The sequence below is a fragment of the Macrotis lagotis genome, chromosome 5, assembly GCF_037893015.1.
Source record: "Macrotis lagotis isolate mMagLag1 chromosome 5, bilby.v1.9.chrom.fasta, whole genome shotgun sequence".
NCBI classification, from domain to species: Eukaryota; Metazoa; Chordata; class Mammalia; order Peramelemorphia; family Peramelidae; genus Macrotis; species Macrotis lagotis.
Genome location: NC_133662.1, coordinates 23,764,889 through 23,781,139, shown reverse-complemented (window position 1 = coordinate 23,781,139; position 16,251 = coordinate 23,764,889). Strand labels below are relative to the sequence as shown.

Below are 16,251 nucleotides of genomic sequence, written 5' to 3'. Positions count from 1 at the left end.
GGAGGATCAAGTTTAAGGGGAAAGATAATTAGTTTTATTTTATACTGTTGACCAAAAGGGAGATATAATAATACCTGTATTACCTATTTCACAGGTTTTTGTGAAGCTTAAGTGAAATAATGTTTGTAAAATGTTTTGAAACTTTAACTTAGTATTAAATATCAGTTGCTACTATAATTAATAGTAATAAGAGATACCTAACTAGGGAAGTTAGGGCTGGATATTTAGAGATAATAATAGAACCCATGGAACCTGATAATATCACCAGGAAAAAGCTCAAGACAAAGCTTTGAGGGGACAATCACAGTTCAACACAATTGAAGAAATCAGACAAGTAGACATATTGCTGGCACAAAAACCAGAGAAAATATCTAAGAAAAGAATCCTATGCAATAGTGTCAGATGCTACTAAGAGGGCAAGAAGGATGAGGATTTTTGAATTTTGCAATAAATGAGCATTGCTAATCTAGGGAAGGGCAGTATAATAATATTCAAATATTATTGAGTGATATAGTAAGAATCCAGATTGCAAAGTGTTAAGAAATCAGGGGTCAATGGGAATAAAGGAAATTAAAGCAATGAGTTAGCTAACTTTTTTTTGGAGTTTAATCTGTGAAAGAACTGATGTAAAATGATAGAGTGGAGGTGACAGGGAAAAATGACGGGGTTTTTTTTAATGAGACAGCTGTGGGCATGTTTGTTAGCATCAAGGAAGGAACTAGTAGAGAGGGAGAGGTTGAAAGTGGGGGAAAGACATACAGAAAGAGGAGATGATGATGATGGTGGTGATGATGATGACAGTGGTGGCAGTGGTGATGACAAACCTGCAAAGGATTGGTGATGCGATTAAAGCATTTTCCTTGATGAGGAGGAGGGCAGTTGTAATTTTTTGTAAGCAATTGTTACAAAAGAAGAAAAAAATGGGGCATGCAATTCAGAGATTTTTAAAGAAGCACATGCAATGAATCTTTCTATAGCATCTAGTATAAAAAGCTCTTGCCTCTGTAAATCAATAAGGCCTTTCTATTTGCAGTTAATATATGTACATTTTGAGGTGTCTTGGATACAATTTCTTTCCTCTGCTTTGATTCTTCAGTAAATCTGTAATCTCAGCAGTATAGGTATTCATTTCCTCTAGTAGCAAAAAAATGGCAATCCATCTGTTCTTTCTATTGTGTGTGTGTGTGTGTGTGTGTGTGTGTGTGTGTGTGTGTGTGTGTGTGTATCTTGTCTATGACCTTCCAAGAATCCTGCAGAGGTTTAACCCACCCATCTTTTTCTGGTTCCTTTCACATTTTATTGCATACCTACCTGTACAGCACTCAGACTATAAATATGTTGTCCTTTATTCTCTTTATGTGACCAGCTCACCTCCCTTTCCAGTCATTTATGTCCTTAATGATGACTTTTATGCCACTTCTCATTCAAAAGTCATTCTTGGTAGTATTCTGTAATTTATTTATACCTGTGGTGTCTTTCCATTGCCCTTTAGGTCATTTGTGATTTTGATTCTTTGAAAGTCATGGCATTTCATAATTTGCCAATGCAGAACATCACTACCAGAATATTTTTGTAAAGGAGTTAGGTCTTTTAGTAGCAATCAGCTTTTAGAAATGAGGTAGAAACCTAAAATTTCATATTTAGCAAAATAATATCAGCCTTTTCTATCCTATTAAAGAGTTGGTTATCTGTGGTGTTATCAATACAAAAACATAAAAATCTTCTGATTTTTATCCTTATTTTTATTATTCATCATGATACTGTTTATCATTTTAATATTCATAATTTCAGTTCAACTTTATGAACAAATCATATATTATTTCACATGTAGTAATTGTTATTTTTGCATCAATTATAAGAAGTTTCTAACCCTTCCGTAATAAATAGCATTTATATAGTGTTTAAGTTTTGCAAAGTGCTTTATATATATATAAACTCATTGGATACAACCACCCCATGAGGTAGGTAGTGTCATTATTGCACCTATTTTATAGATGAAGTAACTGAGGCCCAAAGGAGTTAAATGCTTTGCCCAGCTCAAATAGCCAATGAGTGTCTGAGGTAGGGTTTGAATTTTTTCCTCACTCCAAGTCTGACTCTCTATTATGCAGCTTAAATGCCTGCAGTACTTGAAATCTGGTTCCTTCTTGATTTTCCTGTATTTTTCATCTTCCCACTTTACATTATTAGAAAGATAGGCAAAGAGTATTAAGAACAATTTAATAGTAATCCCTGAATGTACACTTTTAGGTCTACTACACTTAAAAAAATATTCTAGTTTTTACTTTAATTCTGACTAGATTAAAATTTTGTCAAAGTCCTGCCCAAGTTTTGAAACACTCCCTGAAAAACAGGGGCTGCTTAGCCTATCATTACAATAACAAAAGTTTAAAACCTTTAAAACACCATTTCCTGTGGCTCTCTCAGCAGGTCTCCTGTGTTGCTTTTTAATCTGAGTGCAAGTGGCTGCTGTTCATTCTTCTGCACTTTGACATTTGGTCCTAGGTGAAATATTAAGAGCATAAAAATAGCTTTTGGTAGTTCTGTAGGAAGAGGTCATGTAAAAGTCATCTTTGATTTGTTAATGGAACTTTTTTTGGGGGGGTTATAGTATATGGCAGTAATGATGTGTGTCCTCAGGGGGGAAAAAGTAGTCCATTTGATAAAGGTTTATTTTCATATTTTATTCACTGTAGGTCTGTTGTGTGTTTTTGATTTAGTAACATTTTCGGTGTTTTTCTGTTGCAGAGCACTGCAGCCTGTGGTATCGAGGCTCAAAGCGATGCCATCCAGCCCAGCCACATCAGAGAGGCCATTCGACGCTATGGCCACAAGATTGGCCCGGTTTCCCCATTCACAGTACGTAATAACAGAGTTATAAAAAGTTATATTTATAATCTGAAAGAACTTTGATTTTCAAGTGGTCAAATGAAGAAGCACTGGAATTGTTGAGAGCAATTTGTGGCGACTGTAATTTTCTTGTATAAAAGTGGCATAATTCTCTTGGGAAATAAAACTTAGTCATTTTTGTCTCTTTTTTGGAAGGACAAAAAAGTTTTTTCTTTTAAATATTATTTTCTTTCAATTACAAATTATGTTTTTGTGAGGCTCAAATTTTCTGTTTCTCAAAGCTTAGTTTTATAGGGTGTTTTCCCCCAAAATTATATGTATCCAAATATTGCCTGAGATGCTTTATATTCTAAAATAAATCAGATTGGAGATAATCCCTTCTGTCAAATGTTCTATTCCCAAGTGATAGACTTCATACTGAGAGAAGAAAGGATTTTTTTTTTTTGCTTGACCAACTCTGAACTAAACTAAAGGCTATTCAAACTATATACCTCTCAAGTTTAGATCAGGTACTATTTTGTTGAAAATTGAAGACTTAATTCATCTCACCAGAGAATGGTATTATTTTTAAGTCCATCTTGGGAAGTCTTTGTTTTGAGATTTCCCCTATTTAGAGGAAAAATTATATATTTTGAGGGAACTCATATGGAATAGAACTTCCTGCCTCATAACATTTTTCCACATTATTAACTAATATGACTTTGTTTCCCTTTTTTTGATCCAGTTAATTTATTATTTATTATACAATATCTTAATATGTTGATGAAAGTTGATCAGCTACTGTTACTCTTGTAATTATAAAAGATTTTGTTTACATAACAGGACTATGTTCTATGTTCTATTCCTCCTAAGCTCACAATTAGGATGCTATTTGTGACTGTGATACATATTTTTGAATGAACATTTTATTTACTGCACTGGGCATAGTTTGAAATTTTTTCCATCAAACAGCAAAAAAAAAAAAAAATCAAAACTCTATGCTTCTGTTGCAAAAGGAGACCTGCCTTAGAACTAAAGCCTAGCTGGAGAGTTAGAGAAACTCAGAATTACTGGAAAGAGGACCTAAATAGTTGATGAAATTGAGGGAAAGATTATAAGGAAAGATTAAAAATATAAAATTTGTGGTTTGGCCAAATTATGACTAAGAGGTTAGTGCAATGGAATGAGTTTAAGGAAGAAAAAGGAAACAACCAACAAATATAATAATCTACAAGTAATTGAAGGGTATAGGAATCGAGGAGAGAAGAGGATTTTTGAGAGGTGACCTAAGATGGGAACTCAGAGTAATGGGCAGAATTAAGAAAATACCTAATATGGGGGGGGGGGGTGAAACTTTCTAATCATGGAGTTGTTAAGACTGCCACAAAAGGAGGCAGTAGCAGTGGTCAAACTCAAAAAAAAAAAACACAACCCAACAACAACAACAAAAACTGAACTTGGAACTTAAGCAAATCTCATAGGTATGATCTCATTAATTTTTTCCATATCTAACCTAGATTAAATTATTCTCTTGATTATTACAGTTATGATTTCATCATGAGGTTTTTTCAGCATTTGATGCAAAACTTTATATTAAAAGAATGACATTTTTTGAGAAATATACTTAAATCTAAGTTCAAATACTGAGCTAAACTATTACACCACATCGCCAATTTTTTTGGGGGGGGGGCTTTTTTAAAATGTCTAAGTGAAGTAAAGTGTCCTTAATTTTAAATAGCTCACCTTAGAGTATCCCAGTAGAAGATGGAATATATACTCAAGGACCTGGGAAGTTCATCCTTACTTGTCTAGAATACAGAAGAGAAAATAACTGCTGGTACTCTATGATTTCTTCCTTTTCCTTTATCCCTACTTGCTTAGTTACATAGCAAGATCTAGGGTCTAGAGTTAGGGAAAAAAAACCTTTAGAGAACCTTCTCTTCTGCAGACTGTGGGCAGCATGATAAACTGAAGGATACAGTCCAGGATTCCAGTATTAGTTCTGATACTGACCTGTGTGAGCTTGAGCACATTGCTTCCCCCCCCTCTCATGCTCTCTGTGAAATGGGTAGAATGAAAGAGTTTCCAACATTCCTTCTGGCCCTGTGACTTTCCTAAAATTGATTTCGATATAAACAATTAATCTACCCCTCACTTCTGTAAAGTAAAAAGAGCAATTCACTTCAGGGGTCGAATGACCATTGTTTTAGTAGAGCCTTCTGAGCTCCTATTGTTCTGATCAGACACAGTCAGATAACTCGATCTTGACCTCAACGTAGTGACATCATTTTAGTTCTCTTCATGAATGAGGGACAGCAGCCAACCACTATGTGAAGCTACTTTATTATGAAGGTTAAGTAGGTTGATATGGTGAAACTTCTTTTAAAACTATACAGTTCTGAGGTATTAGTAAAGCTCTATGACACCCCTAGAAGTTGTATAGAGCAAGTATATCATTGTCCCCATTAAGAAGTTGAGGAAATTGAGGCCATGATAATTTCATTAACTTCCCCTGGGCATCCTACTATTTAGAATTGCCAAATACTAGCATATATAAAACTAGGACAGGGTCAACTGACTCTCACCCCTACTTTTTTTTTTTAGTAACATACAATTTCACCCCCCATATACGAACAAAAGTGACCATGTGTAAGCACTTTCAAGCCTCTATACACCTATTACTGAAATAATTACACATGCACACACACCTATTACTGAAACAATTTTCAGATTTATTTCTGTCTTTCTCCTTGACTTCCTTTCATAAATAGTTTTCTTTTGCTTTTCATACTTAAATACATAGCCATACATACATGTACATAATACAAATATATCTTATGACTATTCCCCCATTTATAATCGCATGCATATTAGTGAAACTATTTCTCCATTTCTTTTTTTTCCCCTTTATTGTCTACAGACAATCTGAATATTATACCATTCCATGGTCTGACAAGGAACTTACGCAAAGCAGCACAGTGGAAGGCATAGAGGGATAAGACCTTGGAGGGAAAAGACCTGAGTTTGAGGCTAGAGTTAGGAGACCTTAGACAAGGGATCTTGATTCTTTGGACCTCAGTTGCCTTCTCTGTAAAATGGAAAAATAACATTTGCACAAAGTAATAGTAAATAATATAGTGCTTTCTAAATATCAAAGTACTTGACACACTTCAGCCATTATACTTAAACCTGCATTACTCCAGCCTTTACTGTATTTTCAAGTTTTTGTTTCCTTTTCTTCCCTCACAATAGGTGAATCTGTGTGATGCCATGTTTTTTTAATAGATTTTTGGACAGGAATCCAGTCAGTTAACAAATTGTTTTTAAATATTACCACATGTCAGGCAGATTCTGCCTACAGGGAGCTCCCAGTCTAAGAGGAGAGTCAACAAGAAACAAATATGTACAGAAAAGCTAGATACAAAATAAATGAGGAAAAAAATCAAGAAACAGAAGACATTTTGACAAAGAGGCAATGGGAAAGGTTTCCTGTAGAAGATGGGATGTTTAGATGTAACTTAAAGGAAGTTAGGCAAGAAAGTGGGTGGAGGAGAGGAGGGAGAGGATTCAAAGCATGATTCAAAGCAGAGATGACAAATGTAGGGTCTTGATTGAGGAACAAGCAGGAGGCCAATGCCACTGCTCTGAAGAGTACATGTCAGCGTGGAGGACTGGCAAGGCAGGAGAGGCTGGGTTATGAAGGACTTTGATTCTGAAAGCAATAAGGAAGGGAGTAAGGGAGGGATGTGGTCAAACCTATGCCTTAGGAAAATTACTTAGAGGCTGCAATGAGGATGGATTGAAGTGAGGAGAGACTTAAGATTGGTAGATCCAACTGCAAACTATTGCAAAAGTCTTAAGTGTGAGAAAGTAAATTAAATGTGAAAAATATATTTTAAACTGCAAATTGGGTCTGGTTCTGAAAAGGCCTCTGTGAAAATTGATTGTTCATATCTGTCTTTCATTCTCTTAGTATCCAAATTATTATGATATTTTAGCAACCATTAGAAAACTTTTCATTACCAAAGGCAAGATACTCAGCATTCAGGACTTCAACTCTATTGATCAGACTTTCTCATTTTGCCATCCAAATTCTACTAGATGAGGACCCACACCATGGTGGAGTTAGTGTCATAGAAAAGAAAGGGTCATTTTCAAGAGATGTTGTAAAGGTAAAATTAACAGGATTCGGCAACAAATTGAATATGAGGAGCGAAAGATAGGGAGGAGTTGAAGGTTATGCCTAAGGCTGCAAACCCAAGGAACTGGGAGAATTGTGTTGACTGGGAAAGGGTTTACAGAGTAAAACAAGTTCCATTTTGAACATTGGACTTCCAATTTGAGATGTCTGAAATGCAATTGGAAATGTGAGATTAAGGGAAACCAGAGAGCTTAGGATAAGATTTAAAAAATCATTAACATAGAGGCGGTAATCAAATTCACAAGAGTTAATGAGATTACATAGTATGGAGGTCAGGAGAGAAATGAGCCCAAGACAGAATCCTGTGAGACAGCTATGGTAAAATGTGTCCTAGATGAGAATCCAACAAAGTAGACTGAGAAGGAGCAATCAGAGAAGAAGGTGGAGACATCAATCAAAAACCTAGAAAAGAGAGTAGTAACAAGGAGAGGTTGTTCTACAGTGTCAAAGGATGCAGAGAAGGTGAGGAGAATAACAATTGAAAAACATTCAGGATTAAATTTTTCCTAGAAACATCTGTTTATTTCCAGGGTTAGGGTTAGAAATGATTTTAGGGTTAGGGTTATGGCTAACCTAACCTTAACCAATATTCTCCTTTTTGATCCTATAAAAACTAATAATTTTTTTCCAAGTCAGATTTGTGTTCTTTGGCCTTACTGAATGCACAGAGGGAATCCTGAGTGGTAATGTGATTTCCTCATAATTTCCTCACAGGGACCTTGATTGTAGAAGGTATTTTCTACAACTAAGTCTCCTTCAAAGTTTATTATTCCTAGGAGTAAAATTAATGTTGGTCCCCTTGGATTAATAATGTTTGAAGTATTCATCATGACTTTTTAGCTCTAAATGCCATGAATTTTTTTACTTGAACTTAATAAATGTGTAGTTATAGTATTTAAATATCCCTGTATTGTTACAAACTATCTGATTTAAAATTTTCTTATAAAAGATAAATATAGAGAATGAAAGTGGGATGGCATAAAATTTATAAAAATTCCTACAATTTCAGTTGATGATGTTTAGTTATATATTTACACAAAATACTGAAAAAAACTAGCATTCAGAGATTCTTGTATATACCAAAATTGGAAATAATTTCAGAAAAAATTAGAAAAGATTGTGGTTTGAACTACTTTGACATTGGTGTTCTTAGAGTATAATAGTAATAATATCCTTAAACTTGAACCTTCTAATAGTAAACATTTTACTTTAACTCATCCTTGATATTTGCAAATATTCATGCTTCTTACTGTTGATTGGAGAGTAAATTATTCTCTATTTTCATCTATTGCAATACAATCTTAATATATGGAGTATTCTTCTGGAATACTACTGTAACAGTACTGATCCTGTGGGATATTCAAAGAGGCTAACAATTTTACCCATATCAAAAAGACAGCAACTACTGACTGTAGTCCTAATAAAGATACCTTCTGAGGCTACATTTTGGAGATGGATTTATTGATAGAAGAGCAGGAGAATAAGATAAACAGCTATGTGAGACTACCACACATAACTCCGGAGAGTCCAGTTTGCTAGGTTCCTTTTCCTTTGTGAATGTGACTCCAAATTAAGTTATATTTAATGGTCTGTGCTAGCATCTTCTTGAGATTTTAGGCACAGAACACCCCAAAATATTGGGGAATGATAGCACTGGTATAGTAATATCACTAAATTGTAGAGAGCTACTTCCTTGACAAGCATCTTCGGGTTACTTCTTCCTCTTCTTGGACATTACAGGTCTAAGGATCCTGGCAACTGGGGGTTGTAAAACCCTGTATATTTGCATTGTCACTAATACAGAACCATCATTGAAATGAGTACACTTTAAAACCTTTATCGAGGATCTGTTGGAGGGCAAGTCTAGTGCCAGCAGCTGTGGTAATTCCAGCTCCAGTGGCCTATATTAAAGTTGCTACAGTTAAAAACTCATAGGTAGATCTCAGGATCAATTTGGCAGCCTGCTGCCAGTCAAGCCTGTCCCAGCCCTTGCCTCTTGAAGCCCCCTTGATGCTCTTAGGAGAGTCTCATGGGGCCTGAAGCATTTACTTTGAAAAAATTAGTGTTCAGAGCAGCCCCAAGCCAAATATCCATGAATATCCCAGCTAGGAATAAGGGAAGAGGACCTAGGTTCTGTTTTGTTGGTTTTTGGAACTGGGGCCATGATTAAGAGGGATGGCTTGGGGGCATTCGTATTGTGCCACTAGAGGTGAAAATCTTGGATCTGCACAATTGGACCAGAGCATAAGCATTTGCCAAGAATGTTTTAAGAAAAAAAGTGGGAGGTTTGAAGATAATCAGATACCCTTATAATTCCAACCATAGATGATGTCAATCAGTGATCCAGGGGTATTATTCCTTCAACAGGTCATGCAGCTTCTGGGAAAGCAAAGTCTTTAGATTCTGGGGGGAGTATGGTTGAAGGTCTGAGACAGAAGGCCATATTGATAATTGGTCCACTGAGAGACTGACCTGGTCACTATTTTGGATTTCCTTTACTAAGCTGCTGACTTCATTTTCATGTTTTTCCTGCATCTCTCTCATTTCTTTTCCCAGTTTTTCTTCTAACTCCCTCATTTGATTTTCAAAGTCTTTTTTGAGCTCTGTCATAGCCTGATCCCAATTTCTGTTTTTCTTGGAGTCTTTAGATGCAGGAGCTTCTGCTTCCTCATCTTCAAACTGGGTATATTGATCCTTCTTGGGATCATAGATAATGTATTTCTCAATGGTGTTCCTCTTTTTTCTCTGCTTGCTCATTTTCCCAGCCTAAGCCTGTTTGGGGGGGGTGCTTCCTGAGCTTTTGGGACACTCCCACAAGGGTCTCAGTGTGTGTGAGGCTCTGTCCTCACTCCTGGTCTGTGAATGACCATATGCGTCCCCCTCTGCCATGGGGCTGAGGTGGAGGGGGCCCTGCTGTTCTATTGGGGGGGGGGGGGCTAGACTGCAATCAGGATCTGAATGTGGTCAGAGCCTCAGAGTCCTGTTCCTGGGGCTGAGGACAGAGCTCTGCAGTCTCTCTTCACTCCCCTCCCTCAGCTCAATGGGCTCATGCCCTGGGGGCTTCTGCTTACCAGCTCCTGCTTCTGTTTCCTGGATCTGGGCTGCTGAAAGACCATGTTGCTTGCTGTGTGCCCTGATGGCTGGGCTCCATGTGCTCACTCTGGCAGAGGTCCCCCACTATTCCCCCACTTTGTGCCCGGTGCTCCCCGTGGTGTAGCTCAGGAGACTCTCTCCCCCCCCCTGCTGTGAGCTGTGGCTCCCAGTGCCCTGGGGCTGCCTCCTGGAGGCTGAAGTTCTTTTGCTCTGGCAGTGGGCCACCCCCTCCAACCCCGGGGAGCAGAGCTTTTCTGCTCTTTTCCAGGTTACCTTGAGTAGGAGAACAGCCTCACTGGGTCCCCTCTGTGGGTTCTGTCTCTTGAAAATTTAGTTAGAGTTCTTAGCTTATGAATTTTATGAGAGAGCGCCTAAGACCCAATCCTTTCTTTTCGTCATCTTGGCTCTGCCCCCTTGGTCATTATTTTGTTGCCAGATATCACAAACTGGCACTTTGCCCAGTGTTACTGTAGCACCAAAGTGCTTCACTGAAGCCAAGAGCTTCCTCAACAACCAGATCATCACCAGATGTTTCTGATCAAATCAGGCCATGGATGAATTAGTTCTGGAACAGTCTAGTAAGAAGGATGTCTTTTGGGCAGCTAGGTGACTCAGTGGATAGAACACTGACCTGAAGTCAGGAGGACCTGAGTTCAAATGTAGCCTCAGACACTTAATAATTACCTAGCTGTGTGACCTTCAGCAAGTCACTTAACCCCATTGCCTTGCAAAGACCAAAAAGAAGAAGAAGAAGAAGAAGAAGAAGAAGAAGAAGAGGATATCGTACAACATACCTCTCACTCTAATGAACATAATTTGCAAGTCAAGCCACCATTAACTTGGTTGATGTGGTTCTCTTCAAACATGATGGACAGCCATTATTATATTTGTACCAATGACCAAATTATTCCAGAAGCCACAAGTTACTGGTAAAGTATGTCCATAGTAATAGCTGACCTACAATTAGGTGTGAAATCTCATAAAATAACTTTCAGAGTCTCAAAGCATATAGGTGGAGGAAATATCTCCATACTGGGATATAAAATTTTTATGGGTAGATAACTGCCAGTGACAAAACCGTGCTGCCAGCAGCCACCTCCCTCATTAAGCAAAAGAATATGGATGCATTTCACTACTTCCCAAACCAAGTGGGAGACACCTTTCATTGCTCATTGCTTTTGAGTACTTAATAACAAGCAGTGTAGTTTGTACCATTCCCAGGAGCAGGACCAGATGACCAAGAGACTGAAAGTTGTGAGTTCTACTGGAAGTTTTGAGTTCCTTCCCTGTATGGTTCAGACAGTAGCAAATTCCTGCCAGAACTTGCTTATAAGTATAGGTTGTATAAATAGTCCAGCTGTCCAGGCCAGGATTGTGCAGACCACCCCTGCTTGGCTTTGTAGAGAGGGGTTAAGACTAGCCTTTTAGTCATTAGATACAATCTACCACAGTGGAAAAAACTTAGTAAGATATTATGATTATAATAGTGGTGGTGGTGGTAGTGATAATAAAAATAATAGCTAGCATTTATATAGTGTTTTCTATGTACTAGTAAACATACTGAGAACTTTACAAATATTGTATTTGATCCTCTTAACAACCCTGCAAATTAGATGCTATTATTATCATATTTTTCAGTTGAGGAAACTGAGGCAAAGGTTAAATGACTAACCATATATATATATATATATATATATATATATATATATATATGTATATATATATATATATGATTAGTTAGGCTAAAATCTTTTGAGTGATTATAAATCTCATTTGGGAGGTTCTGCAATATTCTGGAACTTGATAAAAATTAATGCCATCTGCTAACAGGAACATGTAGATAACCTTATTGTCTATCCAGAATCCTCTTTCATTTGGTCTCTATACTAAACATCCTTTATGACAGTTGAAAAACCTTTGCTGAGCACAGAGTTCCTACCTTTATTCCTCACTAAATATTCAAAATCAAAGAATTACAAGTAAATCACTTAAGTTTCTACATTATATGTGATTTTAACATACTATATATGTATGCATATGAGAGAGTGTGTATGTGTTACTAAAGGAAGACTTTTTAAGATAGCATTTTGTTCTATCAGGTAATTTTTTTTAATAGACAACAAAAAAGCACAGTTCAATTCCGAATTTGTCTTACCTTTCAATCAGCTATGCCATTATAGAAATTTGAAAGAATGCTAATTTCTCGTGCCTTCTTCAGAAATTCTCTTAGCCTAGATTATTCTTATAAATATTTTATAGACATGAGGAAGTAGTTATGGGTTAGTGAATATTTTAGTCACCTTTTTTGGGGTAATCATTTTTGATAAGAATTTGATTTCTTCATCTGTTCTCTATAACCTATCCCAAATCCTTCCCCTTCTGTTCACTTCTACCCAGTACAGGTGCTCATCATTCCTTGCCTGTACCATTCTCCTTGTTTTTGTCATTTAATGTATAGTGTGGAATAATCAGCAGGTGCCTAATAGATATTTACTGCATTTAGATAAAGTGACTTTCAAAAGATCCATTGTCAGCATCCTCAAAATTGTTTAACCTTCATCAAGAAGCTCCTGTTTAGTCTAGTAGGTTTGGTTTCATCTAGCTGCCCTTCTCACCTTTAGTTTGTTTGTTTTTTTTTTTTAGTGCCATCTCTGTTTCCTCACTTAGCTCATCTGACACTTTGATGTTAGGGTGCAAATATACTGGCTCCATTCTCATTGATCCAGACAGAGTTTTTGTTTATACAGCTTTAAAGAATTCTTCTGTTCCTTGAATTCCTTCCAGTTTCATCCTTAACGATCTAACTTAGTTATATTTCTCATTGTTTTCTTTTAATTTGTTTTTTCTCCATCTCGGCTGTTTTCTAAGACAATTCTGCTCATACTCTTCCACCATCCTTCCCCGGAAGATTTTACACTGTAAATTACTGTTGTCCTTGACTGACGTATCTCTCTAATTGACAAGGAGAGCAAGATGTTTATTTTGACTGAGGTATTTTACAGGCTCTTTTATTCTCCATATTATGATACAGAGTTATGTCAGATAAACTATTTTTAGAAAATATATTCTAAGGGCGGCTAGGTGGCATAGTGGATAAAGCACCAGCCCTGGAGTCAGGAGTACCTGAGTTCAAATTTGGTCTCAGACACTTAATAATTACCTGTGGTGCCTTGGGCAAGCCACTTAACCCCATTTGCCTTGCAAAAACCTAAAAATATATATATAGTAGACTGTGTATATATATATATACATATACATATGTATATATATATATATATATTTACATATACATATGTATATATATATATATATATATATATATTTACAGTCAATATCTGTTCTTTTATCCATTTCCCATTTTCTATCATGTATACCTGTTTATATAGATAATTTTTTAATTGCATGCCATAACTTCTCATCATTTTTATTTTTCTAATTTCATATTGATTTTGTTCTTTACTCTAACAAGATGATGGTCTGACTATACATACATAACTATATGGGAAGTGAATCCCACTGTGGTAACCAGTTATTTTCCATCTGTTAACATATAATTAGTTTCATGTTTTGTGATCTTATTTAATGCTTACCATGTCCAGTGACTCCTGACTCTTTCCTAAAAGAGAGTATGCATGATAAAAAGTATATATCATATATAGGTACAAGACATATATAATTTACAAGCTTTTGGTTCTCATTTCTTCCTCCTGAATCATATTTTCCAATTTTTTTTGCCATTCTCCCTTATTCATAAATTAGCATCAAGTTAGTAGGTATTGAATTATATGCTGATTTTACTTGCTTAGAACAGTTTATTAAATTCTTTGTTGAATTTCTCTTTTTTCTCCCTGTCTGCAGCAAATGTTGGGACATAACTTTAATTATCTTCCTGATATACATTTTGCAAATGCATGTTGCCGAGTGTCCCATAAAACAATGTTTCTTATTGTTAACTCCTTTATCTACTTACTCTGGTGAAATGTTGGATCTATCTTTCCATTTAGCTGCAACTTCTTACAATGATAATAGAGCTATTGATGTCATTCATGCAAGTCTTATTGTACAAGTCAGTAAATTTCATTATTTTACTTGGTCCATTTAAAAAATATATTGTCATTCAGTTGCTCCAGCAGTTTGTCCACTCAGTTTATACAAGGATTTCACCTTTAGAATCCAACAAGTAAGTTAACATTAAGTACAATCTAAAAAACTATGATTTTTAGCAACCTCTGACCCTCCTATCAACCCATTTCACCACCATCACTAAGAAATGGAAAGGACCACACAAAAATAAGGGTTTTTTTTACTTTATCATCATTTTATGAATTTCTCTGACCAAAGAAATTATCATCAAGTAGCCTCTTTACTAGTCTTTTAGCTTCTGTGCACTTCTGTGTATGGTCCTCCTTTTGTGTCTTGTCTTCTTCCATACTGTTTTTCTTTTTATTAATTGTATCCCTAATTCTTAACACAGTACCCTACATTTATAGAAGCTTAATAAATGTCTGTTGGATTGGATCTAGACTCTTGATAAAAAAAAAATTAGACAAAAATCTGTTATCAGAACCAGTCTCTACAGTGCATTCCTTTCCCCTCCTTCTGGAAAAGACCATTCCACACCTCTGTGAGATGTCATGGAAAGAGCTTGTGGAGGCAGGACTATCATTTGCTATGTAGAAGAACTTCCTAGTACTGAGTTCTGAGTCAGAGGACCTAGAGTTCAATCACAGACATCTTATTTATCTCTTTATGATCTTGGTTAAGTGACAGTTTTTCTGGGTTCCAATTTTTTCATCTATAAAATTAAGGAGTCATACTAAATAACCTCTGAACATCCCTTCTAGCTATTCATCCCTGAAATAGGAAAAACACTCTATACATTTGAAAAATCTTAAAAATTAAAAATTTTAAGTATTATCCATCATTTGAAACAAAATCCTTAAACAGTTATATATAGTGGTAGGGAACCCTAGTTTATTTTTTTCTTTAGGAAACATAAAGCATTTAGCTCATAGTTTTTCTAATTGTAGGCAAGAGAAATGGAACTTTTTTCAACAAATACTAAAATCTATAGAGAAATTCATTATTAAATAAGAAAAAGTTCCAAGGTAGAAAAGATATCTGGGTTCTTAGATGAGTGTTATTTGAGGCAAACTGCCTCTTTTATCCTCTGGTACACACTTGGGCTTTAAGGGCTCCAGGTATTACCTTTCAATCATACCCTTTGAAATTCTGATAGTTCTCTGTTAAGTCTCTTCATTTGCTTTTATCCTTAATATTTTAGGGACTCTCTTATGAAAGATAGAACCCCAGAAGCTTGTTGTTGGAAAAATTATTTTCTGACTTGTAATGATGCTGTCCAGAGTAATCTCATTTCACAAAAAAAGGTTAAATAAAGTCCTTTCAGACCAGAATTTCTTTATTCTGGATAAATCTTATCAAAGATTTGTCATCCTTGGGAATTCACTATATGCTCATTTAATTACATCAGACAGAAAAAACATCCAACCCAACAATGTCATTTCTTTATTCTATTTTGAATTCTTAGCTCTACTCAAAACTTATAATGAGAAATAAGCCAAGGATCTGGGACCAACCATATATATCAATAGCAAGAATTTAAGCTAGCTGTAGGCTTTTCTGAACATCTGGTTGAGTAACAAATCAATGACTTTTCTTTTTATATTTAGAAATTAGATTTTTACACAAATATGGGGGATTTCTTGATGTTTTTAATTATTAAAATTCTATAGAAAGATATTTGTATCTTGTAACAAAAAACTTAAACTATCAACTGATTTAAACTTTGAAGCTACACATTCAGAATTATGGTTGTCCTTGCATTATATTAGTAACTTATTCTTATGAAATTCTTATGATTTTATGGATTATTATAGAGAAAACTAACTGATACTATTTAGTAATATTTTTAATTTCTACTTTGCCTAGCTTTCTTTCTAAAATGAGAAGTTGAGGCACTAAATTAAACAATAATAATACCTTTATTAGTGACTTAAGTGACTTATCTTAACCTTACCAGAGTACCTTATTAGAGTCTGCTTATCTAAAAATAAAACCTCTTTGAATGGGGAGGGGCAGCATTCACTGAAAAAGCAATTATAAAAAAT

At 35.7% G+C, this 16,251-nt stretch overlaps 1 protein-coding gene across 7 annotated transcripts in view; it reads left to right on the top strand.

Annotated features, from left to right (window-relative positions):
- The window catches only part of SUPT3H (SPT3 homolog, SAGA and STAGA complex component), a 682,254-nt gene that overhangs the window by 583,032 nt on the left and 82,971 nt on the right, over positions 1–16,251 (top strand). For all 7 annotated transcript variants that reach the window (XM_074237078.1, XM_074237076.1, XM_074237080.1 and 4 more), the window contains one exon: positions 2,749–2,859. In XM_074237078.1, the coding sequence (XP_074093179.1) occupies positions 2,749–2,859 (111 nt within the window). The remainder of the gene's footprint in view (positions 1–2,748; positions 2,860–16,251) is intronic.